Consider the following 18,397-nt stretch of genomic DNA (forward strand, 5'->3'; position numbering starts at 1 on the left):
GTTACAGCAGCGCTAGGTATATCAGAACAGCTCCAAGAATAACAGGTCACAGTAGCAATAAGTATATCAGAACAGCACCAAGAATAACAGGTTACAGCAGCACTAGGTAAATCAGAACACCACCAAGAATAACAGGACACAGTAGCAATAAGTATATCAGAACAGCACCAAAAAATACAGGTTACAGCAGCACTAGGTATATCAGAACAGCACCAATAATAACAGGCTACAGCAGCGTTAGGTAAATCAGAACAGCACCAAGAATAACAGGTTACAGCAGCACTAGGTATATCAGAACAGCACCAAGAATAACAGGTTACAGCAGCACTAGGTATATCAGAACAGCACCAAGAATAACAGGTTACAGTAGCAATAAGTATATCAGAACAGCACAAAGAATAACAGGTTAGAGCAGCGCTAGGTAAATCAGAACAGCACCAAGAATAACAGGTTACAGCAGCACTAGGTAAATCAGAACAGCACCAAGAATAACAGGTTACAGCAGCGTTAGGTAAATCAGAACAGCACCAAGAATAACAGGTTACAGCAGCACTAGGTATATCAGAACAGCACCAAGAATAACAGGTTACAGCAGCACTAGGTATATCAGAACAGCACCAAGAATAACAGGTTACAGTAGCAATAAGTATATCAGAACAGCACAAAGAATAACAGGTTAGAGCAGCGCTAGGTAAATCAGAACAGCACCAAGAATAACAGGTTACAGCAGCACTAGGTAAATCAGAACAGCACCAAGAATAACAGGTTACAGCAGCACTAGGTATATCAGAACAGCACCAAGAATAACAGGTTACAGTAGCAATAAGTATATCAGAACAGCACCAAGAATAACAGGTTTGAGCAGCGCTAGGTAAATTAGAACAGCACCAAGAATAACAGGTTACAGCAGCACTAGGTATATCAGAACAGCACCAAGAATAACAGGTTACAGCAGCGTTAGGTAAATCAGAACAGCACCAAGAATAACAGGTTACAGCAGCGCTAGGTAAATTAGAACAGCACCAAGAATAACAGGTTACAGCAGCACTAGGTATATCAGAACAGCACCAAGAATAACAGGTTACAGCAGCGTTAGGTAAATCAGAACAGCACCAAGAATAACAGGTTACAGCAGCGCTAGGTATATCAGAACAGCACCAAGAATAACAGGTTACAGCAGCAGTAGGAATATCAGAACAGCACCAAGAATAGCAGGTTACAGCAGCACTAGGTATATCAGAACAGCACCAATAATAACAGGTTACAGCAGCGTTAGGTAAATCAACAGCACCAAGAATAACAGGTTACCGCAGCAGTAGGAATATCAGAACAGCACCAAGAATAACAGGTTACAGCAGCACTAGGTATATCAGAACAGCACCAAGAATAACAGGTCACAGTAGCAATAAGTATATCAGAACAGCACCAAGAATAACAGGTTACAGCAGCACTAGGTATATCAGAACAGCACCAAGAATAACAAGTTACAGCAGCGTTAGGTAAATCAGAATAGCACCACGAATAACAGGTTACAGCAGCAGTAGGAATATCAGAACAGCACCAAGAATAACAGGTTACAGAAGCACTAGGTATATCAGAACAGCACCAATAATAACATGTTACAGCAGCGTTAGGTAAATCAGAACAGCACCAAGAATAACAGGTTACCGCAGCAGTAGGAATATCAGAACAGCACCAAGAATAACAGGTCACAGTAGCAATAAGTATATCAGAACAGCACCAAGAATAACAGGTTACAGCAGCACTAGGTATATCAGAACAGCACCAAGAATAACAAGTTACAGCAGCGTTAGGTAAATCAGAACAGCACCAAGAATAACAGGTTACAGCACCAGTAGGAATATCAGAACAGCACCAAGAATAACAGGTTACAGCACCAGTAGGAATATCAGAACAGCACCAAGAATAACAGGTCACAGTAGCAATAAGTATATCAGAACAGCACCAAGAATAACAGGTTACAGCAGCGTTAGGTAAATCAGAACAGCACCAAGAATAACAGGTTACAGCACCAGTAGGAATATCAGAACAGCACCAAGAATAACAGGTTACAGCAGCACTAGGTATATCAGAACAGCACCAAGAATAACAGGTTACAGCAGCACTAGGTATATCAGAACAGCACCAAGAATAACAGGTTACAGCAGCACTAGGTATATCAAAACAGCACCAAGAATAACAGGTCACAGTTGCAATAAGTATATCAGAATAGCACCACGAATAACAGGTTACAGCAGCACTACGTATATCAGAACAGCACCAAGAATAACAGGTTACAGCAGCACTAGGTAAATCAGAACAGCACCAAGAATAACAGGTTACAGCAGCAATAAGTATATCAGAACAGCACCAAGAAAAACAGGTTACAGCAGCACTAGGTATATCAGAACAGCACCAAGAATAACAGGTCACAGCAGCAATAAGTACATCAGAACAGCACCAAGAAAAACAGGTTACAGCATTGCTAGGTATATCAGAACAGAACCAAGAATAACAGGTCACAGCAGCGCTAGGTATATCAGAACAGCACCAAGAATAACAGGTTACCGCAGCACTAGGTACATCAGAATAGCGCTATAAATACCAAGTTACAGCAACATTAAGTACATCAGGTTATAGAGACAATGACTATATCAGGTTATAGCAACAATAAGTATAACCAGCTAGTATAACAGATTACATCAGCACAATGTAAAAGATGCTTCATCAGTATAGCATGATATATAGTCACACTGAATACAAGAGGATACAGTGGCAGTTAATATAACAGGTTATAATAAGTTACATTGAGTATAATAAGCTACAGCAAAAACAAGTATATCATGTTACAACAACAAAGACACAGAGGAAGAGTGGCACTAAGTATAAAAGTTTCAGCTGCCGAGTGTAATAGCTGCCGAGTGTAATAGCTGCCGAGAGTAATAGCTGCTGAGTGTAATAGCTGCAGAGTGTAATAGTTGCCGAGTTCAATAGCTACAGAGTGTAATAGTTGCCGAGTGTAATAGCTGCCGAGTGTAATAGCTGCCGAGTGTAATCGCTGCCGAGTGTAATAGCTGCAGAGTGTAATAGTTGCCGAGTGTAATAGCTGCCGAGTGTAATCGCTGCAGAGTGTAATAGCTGCCGAGTGTAATAGCTGCAGAGTGTAATCGCTGCAGAGTGTAATAGCTGCCGAGTGTAATAGCTGCAGAGTGTAATAGCTGCAGAGTGTAATAGCTGCAGAGTGTAATAGCTGCAGAGTGTAATAGTTGCCGAGTGTAATAGCTGCAGAGTGTAATAGCTGCAGAGTGTAATAGCTGCCGAGTGTAATAGCTGCCGAGTGTAATAGCTGCCGAGTGTAATCGCTGCCGAGTGTAATAGTTGCCGAGTGTAATAGCTGCAGAGTGTAATCGCTGCAGAGTGTAATCGCTGCCGAGTGTAATCGCTGCCGAGTGTAATAGCTGCCGAGTGTAATAGCTGCCGAGTGTAATAGCTGCAGAGTGTAATAGCTGCAGAGTGTAATAGTTGCCGAGTGTAATAGCTGCCGAGTGTAATCGCTGCCGAGTGTAATCGCTGCCGAGTGTAATAGCTGCAGAGTGTAATAGTTGCCGAGTGTAATAGTTGCAGAGTGTAATAGCTGCAGAGTGTAATAGCTGCCGAGTGTAATAGCTGCCGAGTGTAATCGCTGCCGAGTGTAATCGCTGCCGAGTGTAATAGTTGCCGAGTGTAATAGTTGCCGAGTGTAATAGCTGCCGAGTGTAATCGCTGCAGAGTGTAATAGCTGCCGAGTGTAATAGCTGCCGAGTGTAATAGCTGCCGAGTGTAATCGCTGCCGAGTGTAATAGCTGCAGAGTGTAATAGCTGCAGAGTGTAATAGTTGCCAAGTGTAATAGTTGCAGAGTGTAATAGCTGCCGAGTGTAATAGTTGCAGAGTGTAATAGCTGCAGAGTGTAATAGCTGCCGAGTGTAATAGCTGCCGAGTGTAATTGCTGCCGAGTGTAATAGTTGCCGAGTGTAATAGCTGCCGAGTGTAATAGTTGCCGAGTGCAATAGCTGCAGAGTGTAATAGCTGCAGAGTATAATAGTTGCCAAGTGTAATAGCTGCCGAGTGTAATAGTTGCCGAGTGTAATTGCTGCCGAGTGTAATAGTTGCCGAGTGTAATAGTTGCCGAATGCAATAGCTGCAGAGTGTAATAGCTGCAGAGTGTAATAGTTGCCGAGTGTAATAGCTGCCGAGTGTAATAGCTGCCGAGTGTAATTGCTGCCGAGTGTAATAGTTGCCGAGTGTAATAGTTGCCGAGTGTAATAGCTGCCGAGTGTAATCGCTGCAGAGTGTAATAGCTGCCGAGTGTAATAGCTGCCGAGTGTAATAGCTGCCGAGTGTAATCGCTGCCGAGTGTAATAGCTGCAGAGTGTAATAGCTGCAGAGTGTAATAGTTGCCGAGTGTAATAGCTGCCGAGTGTAATCGCTGCAGAGTGTAATAGCTGCCGAGTGTAATAGCTGCAGAGTGTAATAGTTGCCGAGTGTAATAGTTGCAGAGTGTAATAGCTGCAGAGTGTAATAGCTGCCGAGTGTAATCGCTGCCGAGTGTAATCGCTGCCGAGTGTAATAGTTGCCGAGTGTAATAGCTGCAGAGTGTAATCGCTGCAGAGTGTAATAGCTGCCGAGTGTAATAGCTGCAGAGTGTAATAGTTGCCGAGTGTAATAGTTGCAGAGTGTAATAGCTGCAGAGTGTAATAGCTGCCGAGTGTAATCGCTGCCGAGTGTAATCGCTGCCGAGTGTAATAGTTGCCGAGTGTAATAGCTGCAGAGTGTAATCGCTGCAGAGTGTAATAGCTGCCGAGTGTAATAGCTGCCGAGTGTAATAGCTGCCGAGTGTAATAGCTGCCGAGTGTAATCGCTGCCGAGTGTAATAGCTGCAGAGTGTAATAGCTGCAGAGTGTAATAGTTGCCAAGTGTAATAGTTGCAGAGTGTAAAAGCTGCCGAGTGTAATAGTTGCAGAGTGTAATAGCTGCAGAGTGTAATAGCTGCCGAGTGTAATTGCTGCCGAGTGTAATTGCTGCCGAGTGTAATTGCTGCCGAGTGTAATTGCTGCCGAGTGTAATAGTTGCCGAGTGTAATAGCTGCCGAGTGTAATCGCTGCCGAGTGTAATCGCTGCCGAGTGTAATCGCTGCCGAGTGTAATAGCTGCAGAGTGTAATAGCTGCAGAGTGTAATAGCTGCCGAGTGTAATAGTTGCCGAGTGTAATAGCTGCAGAGTGTAATCGCTGCAGAGTGTAATAGCTGCCGAGTGTAATAGCTGCAGAGTGTAATAGTTGCCGAGTGTAATAGTTGCAGAGTGTAATAGCTGCAGAGTGTAATAGCTGCCGAGTGTAATCGCTGCCGAGTGTAATCGCTGCCGAGTGTAATAGTTGCCGAGTGTAATAGCTGCAGAGTGTAATCGCTGCAGAGTGTAATAGCTGCCGAGTGTAATAGCTGCCGAGTGTAATAGCTGCCGAGTGTAATAGCTGCCGAGTGTAATCGCTGCCGAGTGTAATAGCTGCAGAGTGTAATAGCTGCAGAGTGTAATAGTTGCCAAGTGTAATAGTTGCAGAGTGTAAAAGCTGCCGAGTGTAATAGTTGCAGAGTGTAATAGCTGCAGAGTGTAATAGCTGCCGAGTGTAATTGCTGCCGAGTGTAATTGCTGCCGAGTGTAATTGCTGCCGAGTGTAATTGCTGCCGAGTGTAATTGCTGCCGAGTGTAATAGTTGCCGAGTGTAATAGCTGCCGAGTGTAATCGCTGCCGAGTGTAATCGCTGCCGAGTGTAATCGCTGCCGAGTGTAATAGCTGCAGAGTGTAATAGCTGCAGAGTGTAATAGCTGCCGAGTGTAATAGCTGCCGAGTGTAATCGCTGCAGAGTGTAATAGCTGCCGAGTGTAATAGCTGCAGAGTGTAATAGTTGCCGAGTGTAATAGTTGCAGAGTGTAATAGCTGCAGAGTGTAATAGCTGCCGAGTGTAATCGCTGCCGAGTGTAATAGTTGCCGAGTGTAATAGCTGCCGAGTGTAATCGCTGCAGAGTGTAATAGCTGCCGAGTGTAATAGCTGCCGAGTGTAATAGCTGCCGAGTGTAATCGCTGCCGAGTGTAATAGCTGCAGAGTGTAATAGCTGCAGAGTGTAATAGTTGCCAAGTGTAATAGTTGCAGAGTGTAATAGCGGCCGAGTGTAATAGTTGCAGAGTGTAATAGCTGCAGAGTGTAATAGCTGCCGAGTGTAATAGCTGCCAAGTGTAATAGCTGCCGAGTGTAATTGCTGCCGAGTGTAATAGTTGCCGAGTGTAATAGCTGCCGAGTGTAATAGTTGCCGAGTGCAATAGCTGCAGAGTGTAATAGCTGCAGAGTATAATAGTTGCCAAGTGTAATAGCTGCCGAGTGTAATAGTTGCCGAGTGTAATTGCTGCCGAGTGTAATAGTTGCCGAGTGTAATAGTTGCCGAATGCAATAGCTGCAGAGTGTAATAGTTGCCGAGTGTAATAGCTGCCGAGTGTAATAGCTGCCGAGTGTAATTGCTGCCGAGTGTAATAGTTGCCGAGTGTAATAGTTGCCGAGTGTAATAGCTGCCGAGTGTAATAGCTGCAGAGTGTAATAGCTGCAGAGTGTAATAGCTGCAGAGTGTAATAGCTGCCGAGTGTAATAGCTGCAGAGTGTAATAGCTGCTGAGAGTAATAGCTGCAGAGTGTAATAGCTGCAGAGTGTAATAGCTGCCGAGTGTAATAGCTGCAGAGTGTAATAGCTGCTGAGAGTAATAGCTGCAGAGTGTAATAGCTGCTGAGAGTAATAGCTGCAGAGTGTAATAGCTGCTGAGAGTAATAGCTGCAGAGTGTAATAGCTGCAGAGTGTAATAGCTGCCGAGTGTAATAGCTGCCGAGTGTAATAGTTGCAGAGTGTAATAGCTGCTGAGAGTAATAGCTGCAGAGTGTAATCGCTGCCGAGTGTAATAATTGCCGAGTGTAACAGTTGCCCATTGTAACAGTTGCCGAGTGTAATAGCTGCAGAGTGTAATAGCTGCCGAGTGTAATAGCTGCAGAGTGTAATAGCTGCTGAGAGTAATAGCTGCAGAGTGTAATAGCTGCTGAGAGTAATAGCTGCAGAGTGTAATAGCTGCTGAGAGTAATAGCTGCAGAGTGTAATAGCTGCAGAGTGTAATAGCTGCAGAGTGTAATCGCTGCCGAGTGTAATAATTGCCGAGTGTAACAGTTGCCCATTGTAACAGCTGCCGAGTGTACTAGCTGCAGAGTGTTATCGTTGCCGAGTGTAATAGCTGCCGAGAGTAATAGCTGCCAAGTGTAATAGCTGCCGAGTGTAATCGCTGCCGAGTGTAATCGCTGCCGAGTGTAATAGCTGCCGAGTGTAATCGCTGCAGAGTATAATAGTTGCAGAGTGTAATAGCTGCAGAGTGTAATAGTTGCAGAGTGTAATCGCTGCCGAGTGTAATAGTTGCCGAGTGTAATTGCTGCCGAGTGTAATAGTTGCCAAGTGTAATAGTTGCCGAGTGTAATTGCTGCCGAGTGTAATAGCTGCCGAGTGTAATAGTTGCAGAGTGTAATCGCTGCCGAGTGTAATAGTTGCCGAGTGTAATAGTTGCCAAGTGTAATAGTTGCAAAGTGTAATAGTTGCCGAGTGTAATTGCTGCCGAGTGTAATAGCTGCAGAGTGTAATAGTTGCCGAGTGTAATAGCTGCAGAGTGTAATAGTTGCAGAGTGTAATCGCTGCCGAGTGTAATAGTTGCCGAGTGTAATAGTTGCCAAGTGTAATAGTTGCCAAGTGTAATAGTTGCCGAGTGTAATTGCTGCCGAGTGTAATAGCTGCAGAGTGTAATAGTTGCCGAGTGTAATAGCTAAAGAGTGTAATAGTTGTCGAGTGTAATAGCTGTAGAGTGTAATAGCTGCCGAGTGTAATAGTTGCCAAGTGTAATAGTTGCCGAGTGTAATAGCTAAAGAGTGTAATAGTTGTCGAGTGTAATAGCTGCAGAGTGTAATAGTTGCCGAGTGTAATAGCTGCAGAGTGTAATAGTTGCAGAGTGTAATCGCTGCCGAGTGTAATAGTTGCCGAGTGTAATAGTTGCCAAGTGTAATAGTTGCCAAGTGTAATAGTTGCCGAGTGTAATTGCTGCCGAGTGTAATAGCTGCAGAGTGTAATAGTTGCCGAGTGTAATCGCTGCCGAGTGTAATAGCTGCAGAGTGTAATAGCTGCAGAGTGTAATAGTTGCCAAGTGTAATAGTTGCAGAGTGTAAAAGCTGCCGAGTGTAATAGTTGCAGAGTGTAATAGCTGCAGAGTGTAATAGCTGCCGAGTGTAATTGCTGCCGAGTGTAATTGCTGCCGAGTGTAATTGCTGCCGAGTGTAATTGCTGCCGAGTGTAATAGTTGCCGAGTGTAATAGCTGCCGAGTGTAATCGCTGCCGAGTGTAATCGCTGCCGAGTGTAATCGCTGCCGAGTGTAATAGCTGCAGAGTGTAATAGCTGCAGAGTGTAATAGCTGCCGAGTGTAATAGTTGCCGAGTGTAATAGCTGCAGAGTGTAATCGCTGCAGAGTGTAATAGCTGCCGAGTGTAATAGCTGCAGAGTGTAATAGTTGCCGAGTGTAATAGTTGCAGAGTGTAATAGCTGCAGAGTGTAATAGCTGCCGAGTGTAATCGCTGCCGAGTGTAATCGCTGCCGAGTGTAATAGTTGCCGAGTGTAATAGCTGCAGAGTGTAATCGCTGCAGAGTGTAATAGCTGCCGAGTGTAATAGCTGCCGAGTGTAATAGCTGCCGAGTGTAATAGCTGCCGAGTGTAATCGCTGCCGAGTGTAATAGCTGCAGAGTGTAATAGCTGCAGAGTGTAATAGTTGCCAAGTGTAATAGTTGCAGAGTGTAAAAGCTGCCGAGTGTAATAGTTGCAGAGTGTAATAGCTGCAGAGTGTAATAGCTGCCGAGTGTAATTGCTGCCGAGTGTAATTGCTGCCGAGTGTAATTGCTGCCGAGTGTAATTGCTGCCGAGTGTAATAGTTGCCGAGTGTAATAGCTGCCGAGTGTAATCGCTGCCGAGTGTAATCGCTGCCGAGTGTAATAGCTGCAGAGTGTAATAGCTGCAGAGTGTAATAGCTGCCGAGTGTAATAGCTGCCGAGTGTAATCGCTGCAGAGTGTAATAGCTGCCGAGTGTAATAGCTGCAGAGTGTAATAGTTGCCGAGTGTAATAGTTGCAGAGTGTAATAGCTGCAGAGTGTAATAGCTGCCGAGTGTAATCGCTGCCGAGTGTAATAGTTGCCGAGTGTAATAGCTGCCGAGTGTAATCGCTGCAGAGTGTAATAGCTGCCGAGTGTAATAGCTGCCGAGTGTAATAGCTGCCGAGTGTAATCGCTGCCGAGTGTAATAGCTGCAGAGTGTAATAGCTGCAGAGTGTAATAGTTGCCAAGTGTAATAGTTGCAGAGTGTAATAGCGGCCGAGTGTAATAGTTGCAGAGTGTAATAGCTGCAGAGTGTAATAGCTGCCGAGTGTAATAGCTGCCGAGTGTAATAGCTGCCGAGTGTAATTGCTGCCGAGTGTAATAGTTGCCGAGTGTAATAGCTGCCGAGTGTAATAGTTGCCGAGTGCAATAGCTGCAGAGTGTAATAGCTGCAGAGTATAATAGTTGCCAAGTGTAATAGCTGCCGAGTGTAATAGTTGCCGAGTGTAATTGCTGCCGAGTGTAATAGTTGCCGAGTGTAATAGTTGCCGAATGCAATAGCTGCAGAGTGTAATAGTTGCCGAGTGTAATAGCTGCCGAGTGTAATAGCTGCCGAGTGTAATTGCTGCCGAGTGTAATAGTTGCCGAGTGTAATAGTTGCCGAGTGTAATAGCTGCCGAGTGTAATAGCTGCAGAGTGTAATAGCTGCAGAGTGTAATAGCTGCAGAGTGTAATAGCTGCCGAGTGTAATAGCTGCAGAGTGTAATAGCTGCTGAGAGTAATAGCTGCAGAGTGTAATAGCTGCAGAGTGTAATAGCTGCCGAGTGTAATAGCTGCAGAGTGTAATAGCTGCTGAGAGTAATAGCTGCAGAGTGTAATAGCTGCTGAGAGTAATAGCTGCAGAGTGTAATAGCTGCTGAGAGTAATAGCTGCAGAGTGTAATAGCTGCAGAGTGTAATAGCTGCCGAGTGTAATAGCTGCCGAGTGTAATAGTTGCAGAGTGTAATAGCTGCTGAGAGTAATAGCTGCAGAGTGTAATCGCTGCCGAGTGTAATAATTGCCGAGTGTAACAGTTGCCCATTGTAACAGTTGCCGAGTGTAATAGCTGCAGAGTGTAATAGCTGCCGAGTGTAATAGCTGCAGAGTGTAATAGCTGCTGAGAGTAATAGCTGCAGAGTGTAATAGCTGCTGAGAGTAATAGCTGCAGAGTGTAATAGCTGCTGAGAGTAATAGCTGCAGAGTGTAATAGCTGCAGAGTGTAATAGCTGCAGAGTGTAATCGCTGCCGAGTGTAATAATTGCCGAGTGTAACAGTTGCCCATTGTAACAGCTGCCGAGTGTACTAGCTGCAGAGTGTTATCGTTGCCGAGTGTAATAGCTGCCGAGAGTAATAGCTGCCAAGTGTAATAGCTGCCGAGTGTAATCGCTGCCGAGTGTAATCGCTGCCGAGTGTAATAGCTGCCGAGTGTAATCGCTGCAGAGTATAATAGTTGCAGAGTGTAATAGCTGCAGAGTGTAATAGTTGCAGAGTGTAATCGCTGCCGAGTGTAATAGTTGCCGAGTGTAATTGCTGCCGAGTGTAATAGTTGCCAAGTGTAATAGTTGCCGAGTGTAATTGCTGCCGAGTGTAATAGCTGCCGAGTGTAATAGTTGCAGAGTGTAATCGCTGCCGAGTGTAATAGTTGCCGAGTGTAATAGTTGCCAAGTGTAATAGTTGCAAAGTGTAATAGTTGCCGAGTGTAATTGCTGCCGAGTGTAATAGCTGCAGAGTGTAATAGTTGCCGAGTGTAATAGCTGCAGAGTGTAATAGTTGCAGAGTGTAATCGCTGCCGAGTGTAATAGTTGCCGAGTGTAATAGTTGCCAAGTGTAATAGTTGCCAAGTGTAATAGTTGCCGAGTGTAATTGCTGCCGAGTGTAATAGCTGCAGAGTGTAATAGTTGCCGAGTGTAATAGCTAAAGAGTGTAATAGTTGTCGAGTGTAATAGCTGTAGAGTGTAATAGCTGCCGAGTGTAATAGTTGCCAAGTGTAATAGTTGCCGAGTGTAATAGCTAAAGAGTGTAATAGTTGTCGAGTGTAATAGCTGCAGAGTGTAATAGTTGCCGAGTGTAATAGCTGCAGAGTGTAATAGTTGCAGAGTGTAATCGCTGCCGAGTGTAATAGTTGCCGAGTGTAATAGTTGCCAAGTGTAATAGTTGCCAAGTGTAATAGTTGCCGAGTGTAATTGCTGCCGAGTGTAATAGCTGCAGAGTGTAATAGTTGCCGAGTGTAATAGCTAAAGAGTGTAATAGTTGTCGAGTGTAATAGCTGCAGAGTGTAATAGCTGCCGAGTGTAATAGTTGCCAAGTGTAATAGCTAAAGAGTGTAATAGCTGCCGAGTGTAATAGTTGCCAAGTGTAATAGTTGCCGAGTGTAATAGCTAAAGAGTGTAATAGTTGTCGAGTGTAATAGCTGCAGAGTGTAATAGCTGCCGAGTGTAATAGTTGCCGAGTGTCAGGAAAGAGGGGAGACATAATGACAGGAGAGATGAGGATAGAAAGAGATACGATGGGAGAGAAGAAATGACGCTAGGATAGAGATGTGTCCGTGTAGGACAGAAGACACCAGTGTGATGTCCTGTGTCAGGGCGATGCCTGGTGTCATGCTGATGCCCGATGTTGGGATGATGCCCGGTGTCAGTATGTTGCCCGTTTCAGAGTGATACCTAGCTTCAAGGTGATGCCCGGTGTCAGGGTGATGCCCGGTGTCAGGGTGATGCCCAGTGTCAGGGTGATGCCCAGTGTCAGGGTGACATCCGGTGTTGGGGTGACATCCGGTGTCGGGGAGATGTCCGGTGTCAGTTTGATGCCCAGTCAAAGGGTGATGTCCGGTGTGAGTATGATGTCCGGTGACAGGGTGATGCCCAGTGTCAGGCTGACGCCCGGTGTCGGGGTGACGTCCGGTGTCGGGGTGACGCCCGATGTCGGGGTGGCGTCCGGTGTCGGGGTGATGCCCGATGTCGGTGTGACGCCCGGTGTCGGGGTGACGTCCGGTGTCGGGGTGAAGCCCGATGTCGGTGTGACGCCCGGTGTCGGGGTGACGCATGGTGTCGGGGTGACGCTCGGTATCGGGGTGACGCATGGTGTCGGGGTGACGCTCGGTGTCGGGGTGGCGTCCGGTGTCGGGGTGAAGCCCGGTGTCGGGGTGACGCATGGTGTCGGGGTGACGCTCGGTATCGGGGTGACGCATGGTGTCGGGGTGACGCTCGGTGTCGGGGTGGCGTCCGGTGTCGGGGTGACGCCCGGTGTCGGGGTGACGCATGGTGTCGGGGTGACGTTCGGTGTCGGGGTGACGCCCGGTGTCGGGGTGACGCATGGTGTCGGGGTGACGCTCGGTGTCGGGGTGACGCCCGGTGTCGGGGTGACGCCCGGTGTCGGGGTGACGCACGGTGTCGGGGTGACGCTCGGTGTCGGGGTGACGCCCGGTGTCGGGGTGACGCCCGGTGTTGGGGTGATGTACGGTGTCGGGGTGACGCCCGGTGTCGGGGTGACGTTCGGTGTCGGGGTGATGCCGGGGTGGTCGGTGATCGCTGACAGCTGGCATTTCTCCGGGCAGCCTGCGCCTCCTCCCTGTGCCCCGGGTGCAGACCCCCTCTCACCTGCAGGGCTCTGCGGTCTTCTGCTGCCCGCCAGGTCACAGGTGAGGTTGAGGCCAGCTGTCAGGTTCCAGGTGGCATTGCTGCTGCCGCTCAGGTTGTGCCAGCTGTGCAGGCGGCTCAGGAGGCTGCGGCGGCAGAGCAGCTCCTGCAGGACGCTCAGGTTCCCGGGCAGCAGCAGCCGTGCGGGCTCCATGTCCGCCGCTCAGAGCTCAGTGAGTGCCGCTCCCGGTGCCATGTGCAGCCCGCGATCTCACAGCAGCACTGAGCAGCGCAGCTCCGCACTACCCAGCACCGAGCCGTGACGGGCAGCAGCGCCCCCCAGTGCCCGAGCGCTGAACTGCACCCTCCGGAGACGGGCAGCTGCGGCCGGCGGTGGCTGCGGGGTCTGCAGGTGGGCACCGCGGACCACAAAAGTCACCAGTGAGGCGGCTCTTACCGGACTATCAGGAGCCTCTGGTACATGACAACACCAGAAGCCGCAGGCAGGAGGACACTGCACTGAGGGGTCCCTAGTGGTCCTCTCTCTGTACCTTCCAGTGTAATTGCTTCTCTAGAAAGTTCCATCTTCTGTTACTTGACAAAGTTGTATCTTGTGTTCCTCCAAAACATCCTGCCTCCTGCTCCTCTAAAATGTCCCAGCTTGGGTATTCCGGAATGATCCGTTTTGTGTTCTTCCATATTGTCCCGTCTTCGGTTCATCTTCGGTTCCTCTAGGACTGGTGGGGAATCTTTTCTGCCAAGGGCCATTTGGATATTTATACCATCCTTCGGGGCCGTATAAACTCTGCCCACAAAGTGCATCCTGACTCTGGCACTGGTGTCAGGACGTAATCTTTCATTGCATAACCTTCAGTGTTCAGTAGTGAACACTGCATGTGTGTGTGCTAACAGGGCAAGAAGAAATTAATGAGCCAGATAAAAGGTCATCGAAGGCTGTAAAGGGTTCGGGGGACTGAGGTTCCCCACCACTGCTCTAGGATATCCAGTCTTGTGTTCCTCCATATTGTCCCATCTTGGGTTCCTCCAGGATATCCAGTCTTGTGGTCCTCAATAACATCCCATCTTAGGTTCCTAAAGAATATCCAGTCTTGTGTTCCTCCATATTGTCCCATCTTGGGTTCCTCCAGGATATCCAGTCTTGTGTTCCTCCATACTGTCCCGTCTTGTGTTCCTCCAGGATATCCAGTCTTCTGTTCCTCAATAACATCCCATCTTAGGTTCCTAAAGGATATTCAGTCTTGTTTTCCTCCATATTGTCCCATCTTGGGTTCCTCCAGGATATCCAGTCTTGTGTTCCTCCATACTGTCCCATCTTGTGTTCCTCCAGGATAACCAGTCTTGTGTTCCTCCTTATTAACCCATCTTGTGTTCCTCCAGGACATCCAGTCTTGTGTTCCTCAATAACATCCCATCTTAGGTTCCTAAAGGATATCCAGTCTTGTGTTCCTTCATATTGTCCCATCTTGTGTTCCTCCAGAATATCCAGTCTTGTGTTCCTCAAGAACATCCCGCCTTTGGTTCCTCCAGAATATCCCGTCTTGTGTTCCTCAAGAACATCCCGTCTTTGGTTCTTCCAGGATACCCAGTCTTGTGTTCCTCAATAACATCCCATCATCGGTTCCTAAAGGATATCCAGTTTTGTGTTCCTTCATATTGTCCCATCTTGAGTTCCTCCAGAATATCCAGTCTTGTGTTCCTCCATATTAACCTGTCTTGTGTTCCTCAAGAACTTCCTGTCTTCGGTTCCTCCATGATATCCAGTTTTATGTTCCTCTTTATTGTTTCGTCTTGTGTTCCTCCAGGACATCCAGTCTTATGTTCCCCAAGAATATCCCGTCTTCAGTTCTTCCAGGATATCCAGTCTTGTGTTCCTCAATAATATCACATCTTTGGTTCTTAAAGGATATTCAGTCTTGTGTTCCTCCATATAGTCCCGTCTTGTGTTCCTCCAGGATATCCAGTGTTGTGATCTCAAGAACAACCCATCTTTGGTTCCTCCAGGATATTCAGTCTTTTGGTCCTAAAGAACATCCTGTCTTTGGTTCCTTCAGAATATCCAGTTTTATGTCCATCCATATTGTGCCGACTTGTGTTTCACCAGGGTATCCAATCTGGTGTTCCTCAATAACATCCCATCTTCGGTTCTTAAAGGATATGCAGTCTTGCATTCCCCTCAAGATATCAAGTTTTTTCCCCCATATTGTCCCACCTTTAGATCCTTCAGGATATCCAGTCTTATGATTCTTCAGAACGTCTCGTTTGTGTTTCTCTTGAATGGTCCATCTTCCAGAAATCCCGAATATCTAGTCATGTTTCAAATATCTAGCCTTGACTTTCTCCAGTATCTCGTTACTCTAGAATCTACTATCTTGTGTTTTGTCCTGTCTTCTCTTCCTCCAGAGTCTCTTATTTCTCCTGCATGTTCTCTTTTGATCTTGAGTTGCTAGTTTCGTATACTTGAATCCAATGTTTGCCATCACCCATCCTTGATGATGCACTTTCTCCTTTTTCTCTTTCTGTGTATTCTTCCTCTCAATCTGAGTCCAATTATTTGCGCTTTGTGTAAAGCTAAAGTAACCATCACGTCTCCCAGCACAATCCACATCACCAAAGCTAGAGAAAGTGGCTCCTTGTTATTAGTGTTTCCCTACTTTACAGGTTGGTGCAGAGTCTGTGCTGTTCTGTGGGAAACATGCCGCCCGCTGCAAACACTACACGAGACATCTCAGGAGATGGCTTCCGCGACTCATATCATCTGATGCCGAATTCATCTGATACTTCTCTTTGAAGGTGTTGCTGAATCTGCCACTGGACATGATGGACTCCAGGGAACAAGAGGGGTACAGAGGGATATCTGGGGCACAGGGGGGACAAAAGGGGCACCGGGGGACATGAGCTGTGCCGGGGGACAAGAGGGGTGCTGGGGGACATAAGTTGCATCGGGGGTCAGGAGAGGTGATGGGTGACAGGAATGGTGCCAGGGGATAATAGGGGCATTGGAGGGCAAAAGAGGTGATGGGTAACGAGAGGGGTGCCAGGAGACCGGAGGGCATGAGGGGTGACAGAGGACATGAGTTGCCGGGGGACAAGAGGGACTCTGGGGGACAAGAATGGTGCCGGGGGATGAAAGGTGATGGGTGACAGTAATGGCGCCAGGGGACCTGAGGACGCCGGGGTGAGATTCCTGAGTCACATTATCCTCTCTGCGGAGACATGAGGAGCAGAGATAACGGTGGATACCTGAGGAGCGCTGTAAGTGGAGGCCAGGACTGTAGTCATGGCCAGAGACACTGAAGCATCTGTGTCCCGACCTTCCCTCACAGAAAACTGTATTCCATTTCTCAGCATACCTGCGTCTCCAGTTTCAGGTCCCCCTGGGCACTTCCCAGGCGGTGACGGTCCCTCTTCCAGGTGACCTCCAGTAATGGAGACACAGTCCAGGATAACTTGAACATTCTCTTTACTTAGAACTTCACACATTACATCCACAGATGGCACATCATGGAATTCACTTGTTTCCTCATCTTTCCCTACTGCGTTGACGCTTCTGTGCGGCACATGTCCGGACCGGACCGTCTTAGACTGCTTCCCAGATCCTTCCTGGCCTAACTTCGCCATGATGACAATTCCTTCTGCCTGTTTCGCCCCAGACTCAAAATCATCAGCCACCTGGTTTGGTTGCCTCTGTTAAAGCATCCAGCCCGTCTGTACTGTTCCCTGTGAAGCTCCAACTTCCTTCAGCTCCTCATTCCAACCGACTCCCGCCCTAAAGGCGTCCGCACAAGCTATGAGTCGCCACATCTTCCTTCTCCTGTACTGGCCCACTGCGATGATGCCCAGTGGCCATGGATAATGTGGGCTGCAGCTACCTAACATTGCTTGGCTGCCGAACCGTCCGGGGCCTATAGCCCATGTGGACACTTTGGGCACCTTGGCCCCGTCTCACTTAACTTCCTAAAACTCCTGACTTACCACCCAGCAGCCCCTCCTATTTTAACCCCCTATAACCTAGCTATAACCTATCCTAACCGTGCACACTAGTATGCCCCATCTAGTGGCCCCCAAAGGAACTACACTTACCCTTAGCTATGAGAACTATAACACTAAGGTGCCCTCCCCTCTAGTGTCCGAAGGCTGCACTTTACTTTCCCTATCTTATACAGTATTACATTACAGGAACATAACGCATATACAACATTGTACATAAAATGGTAACAATGAAATGAGTGTGGCAGCCCCATTGACTATGCGGGGTAACACATATTTTACATGTAGCGGTATCACCGAGTATTAACAACGGCATTACAGTAACCAGTAATTGTGAGATTGTGAGGAAAGAATGGTTGTAGATGACGAGGAAAAAGCGAATATATTACACACCTTCTTCTCCACGGTATTCACGGTGGAAAATGAAATGCCGAGAGACAAAGAAAACCCGATATTAAGGGTCACCAATCTAACCCAAGAAGAGGTGCAAAACCGGCTAAATAAGATTACAATAGAGAAATCTCCGGGTCCGGATGGCATACACCCACGAGTACTAAGAGAACTAAGTCATGTAATAGACAAGTCATTATTTCTTATACACTGCTCAAAAAAATAAAGGGAACACTTAAACAACAGAATATAACTCCAAGTAGATCAAACTTCTGTGAAATGAAACTGTCCACTTAGGAAGCAACACTGATTGATAATCAATTTCACCTGCTGTTGTGCAAATGGAATAGACAACAGATGGAAATTATTGGCAATTATCAAGACACCCTCAATAAAGGAGTGGTTCTGCAGGTGGGGACTACAGACCACATCTCAGTACCAATGCTTTCTGGCTGATGTTTTGGTCACTTTTGAATGTTGGTTGTGCTTTCACACTCGTGGTAGCATGAGACGGACTCTACAACCCACACAAGTGGCTCAGGTAGTTCAGCTCATCCAGGATGGCACATCAATGCAGGCTGTGGCAAGAAGGTTTGCTGTGTCTGTCAGCGTAGTGTCCAGAGGCTGGAGGCGCTACCAGGAGACAGGCCAGTACACCAGGAGACGTGGAGGGGGCCGTAAGAGGGCAACAACCCAGCAGCAGGACCTCTACCTTAGCCTTTGTGCAAGGAGGAACAGGAGGAAAACGCCAGAGCCCTGCAAAATGACCTCCAGCAGGCCACAAATGTGCATGGGTCTGCACAAATGGTTAGAAACTGACTCCATGAGGATGGTGTGAGTGCCCAACGTCCACAGATGGGGGTTGTGCTCAAAGCCCAACACTGTGCAGGACGCTTGGAATTTGCCACAGAACACCAGGATTGGCAGATTTGCCACTGGCGCCTTGTGCTCTTCACAGATGAAAGCAGGTTCACCCTGAGCACATGTGACAGATGTGACAGAGTCTGGAGACGCCGTGGAGAGCAATTTGCTGCCTGCAACATGCTTCAGCATGATCAGTTTGGCAGTGGGTCAGTAAGGGTGAGGGGTGGCATTTCTTTGGAGGGCCGCAAGGTGTTGGGCTATGAGCACAACCCCCATCTGTGGCCGAAAGGTGGCAGATGCGGTTTAACCATGATAAAGGTAAGGTTATACACATGG

At 47.3% G+C, this 18,397-nt stretch overlaps 1 protein-coding gene across 1 annotated transcript in view; it reads right to left on the reverse strand.

Annotated features, from left to right (window-relative positions):
• Nucleotides 1–13,193, reverse strand: part of CCKBR (cholecystokinin B receptor) — a 96,740-nt gene extending 83,547 nt beyond the window's left edge. The window contains exon 1 of the mRNA XM_073559706.1: nt 12,821–13,193. Within this exon, the coding sequence (XP_073415807.1) occupies nt 12,821–13,013 (193 nt within the window). The 5' untranslated portion in view covers nt 13,014–13,193. The remainder of the gene's footprint in view (nt 1–12,820) is intronic.
• Nucleotides 13,194–18,397: the final 5,204 nt, after the last annotated feature.

Source organism: Dendrobates tinctorius, unplaced genomic scaffold (assembly GCF_039654945.1).
Source record: "Dendrobates tinctorius isolate UK_male_01 unplaced genomic scaffold, ASM3965494v1 ptg000273l, whole genome shotgun sequence".
NCBI lineage: Eukaryota > Metazoa > Chordata > Amphibia > Anura > Dendrobatidae > Dendrobates > Dendrobates tinctorius.